The sequence below is a fragment of the Cygnus olor genome, chromosome 2, assembly GCF_009769625.2.
Source record: "Cygnus olor isolate bCygOlo1 chromosome 2, bCygOlo1.pri.v2, whole genome shotgun sequence".
NCBI classification, from domain to species: domain Eukaryota; kingdom Metazoa; phylum Chordata; class Aves; order Anseriformes; family Anatidae; genus Cygnus; species Cygnus olor.
Genome location: NC_049170.1, coordinates 160,095,499 through 160,110,480, shown reverse-complemented (window position 1 = coordinate 160,110,480; position 14,982 = coordinate 160,095,499). Strand labels below are relative to the sequence as shown.

Genomic DNA, 14,982 nt, shown 5'->3' with positions numbered 1-14,982 from the left:
CTGAGCCCTGGCATTAGCAGCGAGGGCTCTGCTGCTTCGTCAAGCACTTTCTTGCTCGATGACATCGGAGTTCGGAGGGCGCAGCCTCGTAGTGCCCGCTCCCCGCAGTGCCCCAGCTCCTCGCAGCGCCCCGGCTCCCCGCAGAACTCCCCGCCTAGCGCGCACTCTCTTTGCAGGAAAGCAGCTGGTGCACTACACGGCCCAGCCCCTCTTCCTGGTGGACTCGAGCGCCGTCGACATGGGGAGCGGAGACCTGCCGATATTCTTTGAGCTGGGAGAAGGGCCGTACTTCACCGACGGAGACGAGTACGCGGAGGACCCCACCATCTCGCTCTTGTCAGGGACTGAGCAGTCCAAACCCAAGGACCCTGCGGTATCCTAAGGCTGAGGGCAGGGCGAAAGAGAGGAAGAGAAAGGATGCGCACGAAAGGGAAATCCAGCCGCCAGCCTCCTTGCTTTGCACAGACATTGACAGCTCTCAGCACCCTCCGGTTCATGTTTGCTTCCCCCGGCACTGTGAGGATTTCATTTGTGTGTGTGCTTAATGAGGTGTTTTGAAACCTGCTTTAGATTCTAGCCACCCAGCGCTCCTCCAGTTCGGCAGTCGTTGGGGGCCGAGCGGTGCAAGAGACCCCGGCGGCGTGGCCGTGCCCGGCCCGCGCGGCGCTGAGCGAGCGGGAGAGCCGGGCGGCCCCGGCAGCAGCCGCCGGGCGACCGCGGGCGGCAGCCGAGCCCCGCGCCGGGCACCGACGGTCCGGCAGCCGCGGGGGCACGGCCGCGGGCGCCCCTCGCCCCGGAGCGCGGCGCTCGCCGGGCGTGCGGATGGGGTCGCTTCTCAGGGGCAGGGAATTCCTCCTCCACCCCCGTCCCCTTCCCTCCTCGCCCCGGAGAGGCGGATGCGATGGTTTTTAAAGAGAAATAAAAGTTTGCCAATCTGGCGCCGGTGGGTTGGATCCCTTTGTGGTCTCTGCCTCGCGGTCTGGTCCCTGAGGGTCTCCGTGCGCGCGCGCACCCTGGGCGCCCCGGGCTCCCCCGGGCCCGGCTTTACTTTCTCTTTTTATTTCCTCTTGCTCTGTGTGTTTCTTTTTGTTTGTTTCTTTGGTTTTGTTTTCCTTTTGCTTAGCAGTAAAAATTTGTACATTTACACTTCAGATTGTTAATAGTAAAAACTGTATTTTGAATTTTTACATGAGAGAAGAAGAACCCACTTCTATCTATATATATATAAATATCTCTCTATATATATACATACAAATATATATAAAACAAATGGTCTGTCACCTGGTGGCTTTTCTATGGTCGGGAGCTTCATTTTTGTCCTCTCTTTGGATGGAGATGGGGGGATGAAGGCCCCCCAGTTCCCCTCCACGGCCCGGAGGTGCCGAGCTGCGCTGGGAGATCCCGGTGCCCGGTGCCGCCGGTGTCACCGCCCCTCTCCCGCGGCGGCAGAGGAGTGAGTGCATGTGCCTGTGTTCAAACTCCGCGCTGTGGCTTCTTGCCTGAATCCCGCTGAGCCTGGGCTGAGTTTTCCAGGACGTTTCTGTAGCTGAGCCCGTAGAGGATGAGGGCGCTGCGGGGCCCGCGCCAGCATGCCGGAGGAGTGCTGGGCGCTGTGCACGCCTTTGAGGAGGTCTCGTTTTTATGAGAACAACAAAAAAAAGTCTTCACCTTTGATGCAGAGCGTTCAGAGCGTTGCCGGTTGTTGTCCCCGGGGCTGTCCACCCTCACGCATCCAAACTTGTCACTGCCACAAACTCTGCTCTGCCAAAGCCGCATTCACCTTCCGAAGCAAGCAGCGTGCCAGGAAGCGGGAGTTACGTGACAAGGAGAGGATCTTGGGTTCACGACAAGATCCATGTGTGTACGTTCCACAAACTCACGTTATTCCTTGGTCTCCAGTGGCATGAATTCACCAAGGGCCTAATGAACTAAAAGCCATCCGGGTGACCGCTCCACGCGGCGGTGCACCCTGCAGGACCGGGGCTCAGCCGGCGCCACGCGGCGTTCCCACCCGTGGTCGCGCTGACAAAGCCGTGGTCATTTCCAGACGTGGTGGGGAGCAGTTGGGGCTCAGCACCACAGCTCATCAGGACACACGGGCGGGCTGGTGGCCGGTGAGAGGCTGCAGTATGCGGCACCCTGTGCGGCGCTCGGCAGGTTTGGTTTTTTCACTCAATTTTGTGCCTCTGCCAGGGCCCTTCCACGGAGCCCGGTGTGGGCAGCCGCACTTGGTGCAGGGTTTGCATTGCTGGGGTCAGCGAGTGGATGGTGGAGAGCAGTGGTGCTTGTGTGGGGCGCGGCTGAGCCCACGGCCCCACGGAGCCACCGGCACCCACTGGCCCACGGAGCTCGGCCAAGGCCCCAGCACCACAGGGGCTGGGGGTGCTGAGCACCGGCTCTGGGTGCTGCTGGGGGTCAGCCGCTTTTGGCAGGTCCCAGCGGTGCCGCCGCGCTCTGCCCCCAGCCCTGCCCTCCCCGGGACGGGGCTGTGCCAGAGCCGCTGCCATTGTGTGGAGCAGGGGCTGGCCGGGGGCACCCCAGGGGCCCAAGGGTTGCGGGAGCCCCTCGCTCCGGGCGGGCCGTAATGATCGAAGTAATCGTGCGTGACGCGGGCGGCCGGATCCATGATCTCATCCCGGCTAATGAGGTCGACGTCCAGTGGGGCTGAGCACCGCCGCAGGGAACTTCCCCCCGTCATTCATCACCCACCCCGGGAGATGCCTGCGTCCCCTCGCACCCACCGCAGCCGGATCTGCCGAGCGCAGCGGGGGGGCACGCAGAGGGGCTGCGGCGCGCCGGTGGGGTCAGGGGCACCGGTGGTGAGGGTCCCAGGGGTGCACAGCCCCCCCGGTGAATCACATCAGTCCTGGTGATGGGAGCGGACCCCAGTGGGAAGCACCAACTGCCTGAGGTGCCCCTCACCCACCTCCATCTGGCCACCCCCAGGGCCCGCATCGATGTCAGGGTCCCTGCCATGTCCACGCCGAGCCCCGGCGCTGTGAGCACTGCACGATGGTCATAGGAAATCAGCGTGGATGGACCCAGGGTGCAAAAGGGTTTGTGGGATGTGGGAGCTGGGGAGGAGCAAACTGCTCCCCAGCACCCAAAAGAACTGGGACTGGCAGCAGAGCCAGGTAGGGTGGCGGTGCAGGGGACACCGTGGGGGCTCCGTGCCGTGGGGTGACCCCAGTGCAGCCGGGTCTGGCCAGTGGCAGCCGCCCAGGGCGAGGGGAAGGAAAACCCGCAGTGGCAGCTCCCCACTGTGCTGCATCACCTCCTGCTAACAGCAGCCCGGGGCCCCTGCCAGAGAGGTGAGACCGAGGTACTGAATTGCCCCGCATAGATTCACTTCTTTGTTTGTTTTCCCAAATTCCCCCCCCAAACCGTGCTCTGAACCCACATCAACTTTTGGCATCCAGAGGCGGCGTGGGGCAGGGCTGGGGGCGAGCATCGGTGGGGGCTGACGGGGATGGGGCATTGAAGGCACCGTCAGAAGGGCTCGGAGGCTGCTGCAGGGACCTTTATTGGCAGAGGAGCACAGCACATGAGAAGAGGAGGCATGGGCGCTGCCCCCCCCAGGGCGCGTGGAGAGGTCCGGCCGCCTCCACGGCCCCTGCCCCGCCGCCCACCCGGCTCCCCGGGCACCCCCAGCCCAGCTTCTCGCCCCCAGCAAGTGCCCGGCAGCACCGGGGTCCTGCAGGGAGCGAAGCGGGCCGGGGGGGCTGGGGAGGGGGCTGCAGCGAGGCCTGGGGGGCGCGGAGGGAGGTGGTGGGGAAGCGCAGCAGAGGACGGCGTCCCAGGAGGCAGCTCCGTCGAGGCTCGGCCTTCTCAGACCCCTGGGGAGGCAGCGGCTGCGTCAGCCCCCGTGCCACTGGCGGGCAGCACCCCCAGCGCCCCCCAGCCCCGAGTCACCTTGGGAGGCCAGGGCCTCCTCCGAGTCCATGTCGCGGTCCATTCCTGCGGGCAGGGGCAGACGCCGCGGCTGGGGGCAGGCACCGGCACAGCCCTCCCCCGGCTGCGGTGCGCCTACCCCAGGCAGTGGGGCGGCCTCGCTACGTCCCCCCCCTTGTGGGGGTGTCCTCAGCTCATGCCCCCCCCAGCTTAATGGGGCACCCCTGGATAACGGGAGCACCCCCGGCTCATGGGGTGCCTGGGGACTGCCCCAACCTGCAGGGGACAGGGACAGTCCCTTCCCCTTCCCACTCCCCTTTCCCATTTTTCATTCCTTTTCCCTTTTCTTTTTCCCCTTCCCCCTGCCTTTGCCCTTCCCCTTTTCCTTTCCCCTTCCCCTTCTCTTTCCCTTTCTCCTTTTCCCTTCCCACTGCCCTTGCCCTTGCCCTTCCCCTTTCCCCTTCTCCTTCCCTTTTCCCTTTCCTATTTTCTTTCCCTTCCCCTTCCCACTCTCCTTCCCCTTCCCCTCCCTCCTCCCCCTGCCCCCCCCGGACGCTCAGGTGCTAGCAGGGAGCAGGGGGACGCTCCGCGGGCCGGGGACCCCGCAGCGAGGACGCGGCCTCACCCTCCTCCGACTCGTTGGACTGGGCCGGGAGGTCTGCGATGGGAGCTGCGGGAGGGCAGAGAGCACCGGGGTCAGCGCCGGCCCGGGGTCGGGGGGGTCCCCTCGGCACCCCCGTCACCCACCGCCCCGGGCCTCCCCGGCGAGGGCATCCGCGCTGAAGGAGCCGCTGTTGAGGGCGTCGAGGCTGGAGGAGGACGAGTCGCTGCCCGGGGCCTCCCGCGCCACCACGTCCGCCTGCGCCCCCCCGGTGCCCTCGAAGCTGACGGCGGTCAGGCCTGCGCGAGAGGCGAGCGCCGTTGGCACCGTGCCGGCACCACGGCCCCCGCGCCCCCAGCCCCACGCCCCCTACCCTGACCTTGTCCCAGGCGCTGGGCGGAGGTGGTGAGGTCGCCTGCGGGGAGGAGAAGGGCGTCAGGGGGGGCCGGGGGCGCAGACCCCCCACGTGTGTCCCCCCCTCCCCAACACCCCTCGCGGGTCCCTCACTCTCTCCGGAGGCCTCCAGCTTGGCGGGGCTGACGGGCTCTGCAAGAGACGGGCGGGGGGGGGGGGGATGTCAGCACCAGACCCTGCCCCCCCCCCCCTTTTTTTTTTTTTTACCAGGAGGGAAACTGAGGCACGGCAGGGGCGGCCCGGCCCTACCTGACGTCTGTCCTTCCGCAGACAGGGCCACGTCCAGGGGGCTCGCGGGCTCTGCGGGGACACAGCGGGGCAGACCCCGGCTGGGCTGTGCTGCCCAGGGGCCCCCCCCGGGGGCAAACACTGCCCGAGCCCCCCCACCCCACCCCACCCCACCTCACCCCCTGCCCATCAGGGCTGCCGGTGGGCCCGGAGCCCCCTGTCCCCAGCACCCCCCGCGCCCCCAGCCCCTTACCATTGGCTGTGGCGGTGGCCAGGAGCAGGAGGACGGCGGCCGCAGCCAGCACCGGGGCCCTGTGGAGCCGGGACGGGTTGGGGATGACCCCACAGCCCCCGCAGCCCCCCCAGCACCCCCACACCCCTACCCCAGTGACTGGGGGTCCCAGGATGGGGCCGCACAGACCCCAGGGCACAGCAGGGGCTGCAGTCCCCATCCCAGGGCTGGTACCAACCCTGTAACGCAGGGGGCACCCCAAAACCAGCTGGGGGAGCCTGGCAATGGGGCACGGGGGGCGGGCAGCAGGGCTGGTGCTCTGCAGAGACCTGTCAAGGCCAGCAGCGATGCCCCCCAGACCCGTAGCGGTGCACCCAGACCCCATAGCGATGCTCCCAGAACCACAGCTCTGCCCCCGGACCCCACAGTGCCGCACCCAGATCCCACAGCACTGCCCCCAAACCCCCCAGCGCTGCCTCCAGAGCCCCCTGGTTCTGCCCCCGGATCCCATAGCAATGTCCCCAGACCCCATAGCACTGCCCCCAGTCCCACAGCGATGCCCCCAGTCCCCCCAGTACTGCAGCAATGCTCCCAGTCCCCATAGCACTGTCCCCAGGCCCTATAGCACTGCCCCCACTGCTGCCCCCAGACCCCATAGCACTGCCCCCAGTCCCACAGCGATGCCCCCAGTCCCCCCAGTACTGCAGCAATGCTCCCAGTCCCCATAGCACTGTCCCCAGGCCCTATAGCACTGCCCCCACTGCTGCCCCCAGACCCCATAGCACTGCCCCCAGGCCCCTCAGCAATGCCCCCAGCCCCCAGAGCGCTGCCCCAAGTCCCATAGCAATGCTCACAGTCCCCCCAGCAATGCTCCCAGTCCCATAATAATGCCCCAAGACCCCATAGCACTGCCTCCAGACCCCATAGAGATGCCCCCAGACCCTATAGCAATGCTCCCAGACCCCTCAGTGATGCCCCCTGACCCCATAGTGCTGCCCCCAATCCCCCCAGTGCTGCAGCAATGCTCCCAGTCCCCATAGCGCTGCCCCCAGTCCCCATGGCGCTGCCCCCAACATTGCCCCCAGTCCCCCTAGCGCTGCCCCCAGTCCCCATAGCGCTGCCTCCAAACCCCATAGCAATGCCCCCAACCCCATAGCAATGCCCCAGACCCAAAAGAGCGATGCCCCCAGACCCCCCCCCCAGCGCTGCCCCCAGCCCCGCCGTGCCGGCCGCGGCCCCCCCCGGCGCCCCCCGCTCACCCTCGGGGCTGGGCCATGCCTGCGGCTCGGGGCGCGGCGCTGCGGGGCCGGGACCGGCGCCGCCCGGCCCGTTATAGCCGCAGGGGGCTGGGGAGGAGCCAGGTGGCCGCGGGCCAGCCAATCCCGCACGGCTCGGCACGGCTCGGCACGGTGCGGCACGGCTCGGCACTGCGCGGCACGGCCCGGCACGGTGCGGCTCGGTGCGGCACGGCTCGGCGCGGCTCGGCTCGGCACTGCGGCGCCGCCACCGGCACCGGGGGGGCTGAGACAGCCCGGCCCCCAAAACCGTGACTGGGAACCCAGCACCTCCTTGGGGACCCCAAAAAACCCAGAACCGGGACCAGGACCCCCAGCGCCTCTTTGGGGACCCCAAAACCCAAGCACCATGGCTGACACCCCCAGCATCGCTTTGGGGACCCCAAAACCCAGAGGCATGACCAGAACCCCCAGCGCCTCTTTGGGGACCCCAAAACCACAGCCAGGACCCCCAGCAGCACTTTGGGGGTCCCCAAAACCCTAAACCACTGCCGGGACTCCCAGCGTCACTTTGGGGACCCCAAAACTCCAAAACCATGACCGGCACCCCAAGCACCACTCTGGGGACCCCAAAACCCCGAACCACCGCTGGGACTCCCAGCATCACTTTGGGGACCCCAGCACTCCAAAAACATGGCCGGGACTCCCAGCACCTCTTTGGGGACCCCAAAACCCCAGAACCATGACCAGCACCCCCAGCACTACCTGGGGACCCCAAAACCACGAAGCCACAGCGGGGAACCCAGCACCACTTGGGGACCCCCAGCATCCCTGTCCTGGGGCTGGGGGCGCTGGGGACCCCGGCTCCCCCTGACCAGTGCCCCCCACCCAGGTGCTGCCGGGGGCCCCATCCTGCCCCACACCCCCCCCCGCACGGCCCAACAAGGGCCCTTTATGGCGGGCGCTCAAAGCCCCTTTGTTCCCCTGGGTTCTGGGGCTGGGGGCCTGGGGGGCGCGCGCCCGGCTCCGGTTGCAGGGGGCAGCGGGGCCGGGGGGCGGCGGCGGTGCAGGGCTGGGGTGCAGCACCCCCGGGACATGCGGTGGCCGCAGGTGTCCCCGTCCCCATCCCCGTCCCCGTGCCCTCGGCGGGGCTCCTGGCACGGATGCGCGGGGACAAGGCGCCGCTGTCACCGCCCCGGCACCCTCCGGCCTCGTGGCCCCATCCAGCGCCCGGCGTCACCCGGTCCTGGCACCGGCACCGGCACGGGGACGGCCCCGGCTGGGGGCACCGGGTGGGCTGGGGGTCGCTGGGGGTTACTGGGGGGTCACTGGGGGTCACTGGGGCTGCACAGCACCAGGGAAATGGCAACGTGATGGTGAGCTGGTGCGGTGACGGGGAACTGGTACGGCCCCAGTGACTGGTACAGCTCCGGTAACTGGTACGGCCCCAGTGACTGGTATGGCCCCAGTAACTGGTACGGCCCCAGTGACTGGTACAGCTCCGGTAACTGGTACGGCCCCAGTGACTGGTATGGCCCCAGTAACTGGTACGGCCCCAGTGACTGGTACAGCTCCGGTAACTGGTATGGCCCCAGTGACTGGTATGGCCCCAGTAACTGGTACGGCCCCAGTGACTGGTACAGCTCTGGTAACTGGTACGGCCCCAGTGACTGGTATGGCCCCAGTAACTGGTACAGCCCCAGTGACTGGTATGGCCCCAGTAACTGGTACAGCCCCAGTGACTGGTATGGCTCCAGTAACTGGTACGGCCCCAGTGACTGGTACAGCTCCGGTAACTGGTACAGCCCCAGTGACTGGTATGGCCCCAGTAACTGGTACGGCCCCAGTGACTGGTACGGCCCCAGTGACTGGTATGGCTCCGGTAACTGGTACGGCCCCAGTGACTGGTATGGCCCCAGTAACTGGTACAGCCCCAGTGACTGGTATGGCTCCAGTAACTGGTACAGCCCCAGTAACTGGTACAGTTCCAGTAAGCACTGTGGTCCTTGTCACTGCCATGACCCCAGTAAGCTGAGATGGCCCCAGTAACCAGTGTGGGTCTGGTGCCTGGCATGGTCCCAGTAACTGGTACGGCCCCAGTGACTGGTGCGGCCCCAGTAACCAATGTGGCCTCAGTAACTGGTGTGGCCCCAGTAAGCAGTGTGGCCCCGTTCACCAGCACAGCCCCAGTAACAACGAGTGTAGCCCAGTGACTGGTGTGGCCCCACTGCTGCAGGCGCCAAGAGCTGAAGGAGCCACCCCATAAATATGGAGACCCCGTGATTGGGGGGGGGGGCAGGGATAGAGGATGGGGGGATGGGGACATGGGGACATGGGGATATGGGGATATGGGACATGGGGATATGGGGACAGGGGGACATGGGGATATGGGGACATGGGGATATGGGGACAGGGGGATATGGGGATATGGGGATATGGGGACATGGGGATATGGGGACAGGGGGACATGGGACAGGGGACATGGGGATATGGGGACAGGGGGATATGGGGACAGGGGGACATGGGGACAGGGGGGACATGGAGATATGGGGACATGGGGATATGGGGACAGGGGGATATGGGGACAGGGGGATATGGGGATATGGGGACATGGGGATATGGGAACAGGGGGATATGGGGATATGGGGACGTGGGGATATGGGGATATGGGATATGGGGACATGGGGATATGGGGGACAGGGGGATATGGGGATATGGGGACATGGGGATATGGGGACAGGGGGATATGGGGATATGGGGACGTGGGGACATGAGGATATGGGGACATGGGGGATATGGGGATATGGGGATATGGGGATATGGGGACAGGGGGATATGGGGACATGGGGATATGGGGACAGGGGGATATGGGGATATGGGGACGTGGGGATATGGGGATATGGGGATATGGGGACATGGGGCTATGGGGACAGGGGGATATGGGGATATGGGGACGTGGGGATATGGGGATATGGGGATATGGGGACATGGGGATATGGGGACAGGGGGATATGGGGATATGGGGACATGGGGATATGGGGACAGGGGGATATGGGGATATGGGGACATGGGGATATGGGGATATGGGGACAGGGGGATATGGGGACATGGGGATATGGGGATATGGGGACAGGGGGATATGGGGACATGGGGATATGGGGACATGGGGATATGGGGATATGGGGACATGGGGATATGGGGACATGGGGATATGGGGATATGGGGACAGGGGGATATGGGGACAGGGGGATATGGGGACATGGGGATATGGGGACGTGGGGATATGGGGGATATGGGGATATGGGGACATGGGGATATGGGGACAGGGGGATATGGGGATATGGGGACGGGGATATGGGGACAGGGGGATATGGGGATATGGGGACATGGGGACATGGGGATATGGGGACATGGGGATATGGGGACATGGGGATATGGGGATATGGGGATATGGGGATATGGGGACAGGGGATATGGGGACGTGGGGATATGGGGACATGGGGATATGGGGACATGGGATATGGGGATATGGGGATATGGGGATATGGGGACAGGGGGATATGGGGACATGGGGATATGGGGACATGGGATATGGGGATATGGGGACAGGGGGATATGGGGATATGGGGACATGGGGACATGGGGATATGGGGACATGGGGATATGGGGACATGGGGATATGGGGCTATGGGGATATGGGGATATGGGGACAGGGGGATATGGGGACCTGGGATATGGGGACATGGGGATGGGGACAGGGGGATATGGGGATATGGGGATATGGGGATATGGGGACAGGGGGATATGGGGACATGGGGATATGGGGACATGGGGATATGGGGATATGGGGACAGGGGATATGGGGATATGGGGACATGGGGATATGGGGACATGGGAATATGGGGACAGGGGGATATGGGGATATGGGGACAGGGGGATATGGGGACAGGGGGACATGGGGATATGGGGACAGGGGGATATGGGGATATGGGGACATGGGGATATGGGGACGCGGGGATATGGGGATATGGGGACAGGGGGATATGGGGATATGGGGACAGGGGGATATGGGGACATGGGGATATGGGGACACGGGGATATGGGGACATGGGGATATGGGGATATGGGGGACATGGGGATATGGGGACATGGGGATATGGGGATATGGGGACATGGGGATATGGGGACAGGGGGATATTGGGGATATGGGGATATGGGGACAGGGGGATATGGGGACAGGGGGATATGGGGATATGGGGACAGGGGGATATGGGGACAGCGGGATATGGGGACAGGGGATATGGGGATATGGGGAATGGGGACATGGGGATATGGGGCTATGGGATATGGGGACAGGGGGATATGGGATATGGGGACGGGGGATATGGGGACATGGGGTATGGGGATATGGGGAAGGGGGATATGGGGACAGGGGGATAGTGGGATATGGGGACCTGGGGGACATGGGGATATGGGGACATGGGGCTATGGGGACATGGGGACATGGGGATAGGGGATATGGGGATATGGGGACATGGGGATATGGGGACGTGGGGATATGGGGCTGTGGGGACATGGGGATATGGGGACATGGGGATATGGGGATATGGGGACAGGTGGATATGGGGACAGGGGGATATTGGGATGGGGACAGGGGGATATGGGACAGCGGGATATGGGGACCAGGGGATATGGGGATATGGGGACATGGGGACATGGGGATATTGGGACATGGGGATCTGGGGACAGGGGCATATGGGGATATGGGGACAGGGGGATATGGGGACATGGGGATATGGGGATATGGGGACCAGGGGGATATGGGGACAGGGGGATATGGGGATATGGGGACATGGGGATATGGGGACATGGGGATATGGGGATATGGGGATATGGGGATATGGGGACAGGGGGATATGGGGACGTGGGGATATGGGGATGTGGGGATATGGGGATGTGGGGATATGGGGATATGGGGACAGGGGGATATGGGGACATGGGGATATGGGGACACGGGGATATGGGGACACGGGGATATGGGGACATGGGGATATGGGGATATGGGGGACATGGGGATATGGGGACATGGGGATATGGCGACATGGGGATATGGGGATATGGCGACATGGGGATATGGGGATATGGGGATATGGGGATATGGGGATATGGGGACAGGGGGATATGGGGATATGGGGACAGGGTGATATGGGGACATGGGGATATGGGGATATGGGGACATGGGGATATGGGGACAGGGGGACATGGGGATATGGGACAGGGGGATATGGGGATATGGGGATATGGGGATATGGGGACAGGGGGATATGGGGATATGGGGACATGGGGGACAGGGGATATGGGGACATGGGGATATGGGGATATGGGGACGGGGGATATGGGGACATGGGGATATGGGGATATGGGGACATGGGGATATGGGGACATGGGGATATGGGGATATGGGGATATGGGGATATGGGGACATGGGGATATGGGGACAGCGGGATATGGGGATATGGGACAGGGGGATATGGGGACATGGGGATATGGGGACGTGGGGATATGGGGATATGGGGACATGGGGATATTGGGACATGGGGATATGGGGATATGGGGACATGGGGATATGGGATATGGGGACATGGGGATATGGGGACAGGGGGATATGGGACAGGGGGATATGGGGCTATGGGGACGTGGGGGATATGGGGACATGGGGACATGGGGATATGGGGACATGGGGATATGGGGATATGGGGACAGGGGGATATGGGGACAGGGGATTGGGGACATGGGGACAGGGGGATATGGGACATGGGGATATGGGGATATGGGGACATGGGGATATGGGGACATGGGGACATGGGGACAGGGGATATGGGGACATGGGGGATATGGGGATATGGGGACAGGGGATATGGGGACATGGGGATATGGGGATATGGGGACATGGGGATATGGGGACTGGGATATGGGGACAGGGGATATGGGGACAGGGGATATGGGGATATGGGGACGTGGGGATATGGGGCATGGGACATGGGGATATGGGGACTGGGGTATATGGGGATATGGGGACAGGGGGATAGGGGACAGGGGGATATGGGGATATGGGGACAGGGGGATATGGGGACATGGGGATATGGGGATATGGGGACATGGGGATAGGGGACATGGGGACATGGGGACAGGGGATATGGGGACATGGGGATATGGGGATATGGGGAACAGGGGGATATGGGGACATGGGGATATGGGGATATGGGGACATGGGGATATGGGGACATGGGGATATGGGATATGGGGACATGGGGACATGGGATATGGGGATATGGGGACATGGGGATATGGGGACATGGGGTATGGGGATATGGGGATATGGGGATATGGGGTCATGGGTATATGGGACAGCGAATGGGATATGGGGACAGGGATATGGGGACATGGGGATATGGGGACGTGGGGATATGGGGATATGGGGGACATGGGATCTTGGGACATGGGGATATGGGGAATGGGGACATGGGGATAGGGGATTATGGGGAGATGGGGATATGGGACAGGGGGATATGGGGACAGGGGGATATGGGGATATGGGGACGTGGGGATATGGGGGACCTGGGGACATGGGGATATGGGGACATGGGGATATGGGGATATGGGGATATGGGGATATGGGGACAGGGGGATATGGGGGATATGGGGACAGGGGGATCTGGGGACATGGGGATATGGGATATGGGGACATGGGGATATGGGGAATGGGGACATGGGGATATGGGGACATGGGGATATGGGGGACAGCGGGATATGGGGATATGGGGACATGGGAATATGGGGATATGGGGACAGGGGGATATGGGGACAGGGGGATATGGGGACATGGGGGACATGGGGACATGGGGATATGGGGATATGGGGATATGGGGACATGGGGACATGGGGATATGGGGACATGGGGATATGGGGATATGGGGACATGGGGATATGGGACAGCGGGATATGGGGACATGGGGATATGGGGACAGGGGGATATGGGGACATGGGGATATGGGGATATGGGGACAGGGGGATATGGGGACACGGGGATATGGGCATATGGGGACAGGGGGATATGGGGATATGGGGACATGGGGACACGGGGATATGGGGACATGGGGATATGGGGACAGGGGGATATGGGGATATGGGGACATGGGGATATGGCGACATGGGGATATGGGGACATGGGGACATGGGGATATGGGGACAGGGGGATAGGGGATATGGGGATATGGGGATATGGGGACAGGGGATATGGGGACATGGGGATATGGGGACATGGGGATATGGGGACATGGGGATATGGGGATATGGGGACATGGGGATATGGGGACAGGGGGACATGGGGATATGGGGACAGGGGGATATGGGGATATGGGGACAGGGGGATATGGGGACAGGGGGATATGGGGATATGGGGACATGGGGACAGGGGATATGGGGACATGGGGATATGGGGATATGGGGACAGGGGGATATGGGGACATGGGGATATGGGGATATGGGGACATGGGGATATGGGGATATGGGGACAGGGGGATATGGGGACAGGGGGATATGGGGACATGGGGATATGGGGATATGGGGACATGGGGATATGGGGATATGGGGACATGGGGATATGGGGAACAGGGGGATATGGGGACATGGGGATATGGGGACAGGGGGACATGGGGATATGGGGACAGGGGGATATGGGGACATGGGGACATGGGGATATGGGGACAGGGGGATATGGGGATATGGGGACATGGGGATATGGGGACACGGGGATATGGGGATATGGGGACAGGGGGATATGGGGATATGGGGACAGGGGGATATGGGGACATGGGGATATGGGGATACGGGGATATGGGGACATGGGGATATGGGGACAGGGGGCTATGGGGATATGGGGACAGGGGGATATGGTGACATGGGGATATGGGGATATGGGGACATGGGGATATGGGGACAGGGGGATATGGGGATATGGGGATATGGGGATATGGGGATATGGGGGACAGGGGGATATGGGGGACATGGGGATATGGGGATATGGGGACATGGGGATATGGGGACAGGGGGACATGGGGATATGGGGACAGGGGGATATGGGGATATGGGGACATGGGGATATGGGGACAGGGGGATATGGGGGTATGGGGACATGGGGACAGGGGGATATGGGGACATGGGATATGGGGATATGGGGACAGGGGGATATGGGGACATGGGGATATGGGGATATGGGGACATGGGGATATGGGGACATGGGGATATGGGGCTATGGGGATATGGGGATATGGGGACATGGGGATATGGGGACAGCGGGATATGGGGATATGGGGACAGGG

The 14,982-nt window shown here is 63.1% G+C and overlaps 2 protein-coding genes across 2 annotated transcripts in view; one reads left to right on the top strand and one right to left on the bottom strand.

The window, feature by feature from the left end:
* The window catches only part of HSF1 (heat shock transcription factor 1), a 55,519-nt gene extending 54,800 nt beyond the window's left edge, over positions 1-719 (top strand). The window contains exon 13 of the mRNA XM_040547505.1: positions 177-719. Coding sequence (XP_040403439.1) covers positions 177-382 — 206 coding nt within the window. The 3' untranslated portion in view covers positions 383-719. The remainder of the gene's footprint in view (positions 1-176) is intronic.
* Positions 720-7,926: 7,207 nt separating this feature from the next.
* On the bottom strand, positions 7,927-14,403 carry LOC121065184 (vegetative cell wall protein gp1-like; the record flags this gene model as incomplete). Its single annotated transcript, XM_040547786.1, is given in 4 exon segments — positions 7,927-8,577; positions 13,536-13,593; positions 13,641-14,154; positions 14,157-14,403. Coding segments are annotated over 4 exon segments (1,470 nt in total), but the record flags the coding sequence as incomplete, so codon positions are not given.
* Positions 14,404-14,982: the final 579 nt, after the last annotated feature.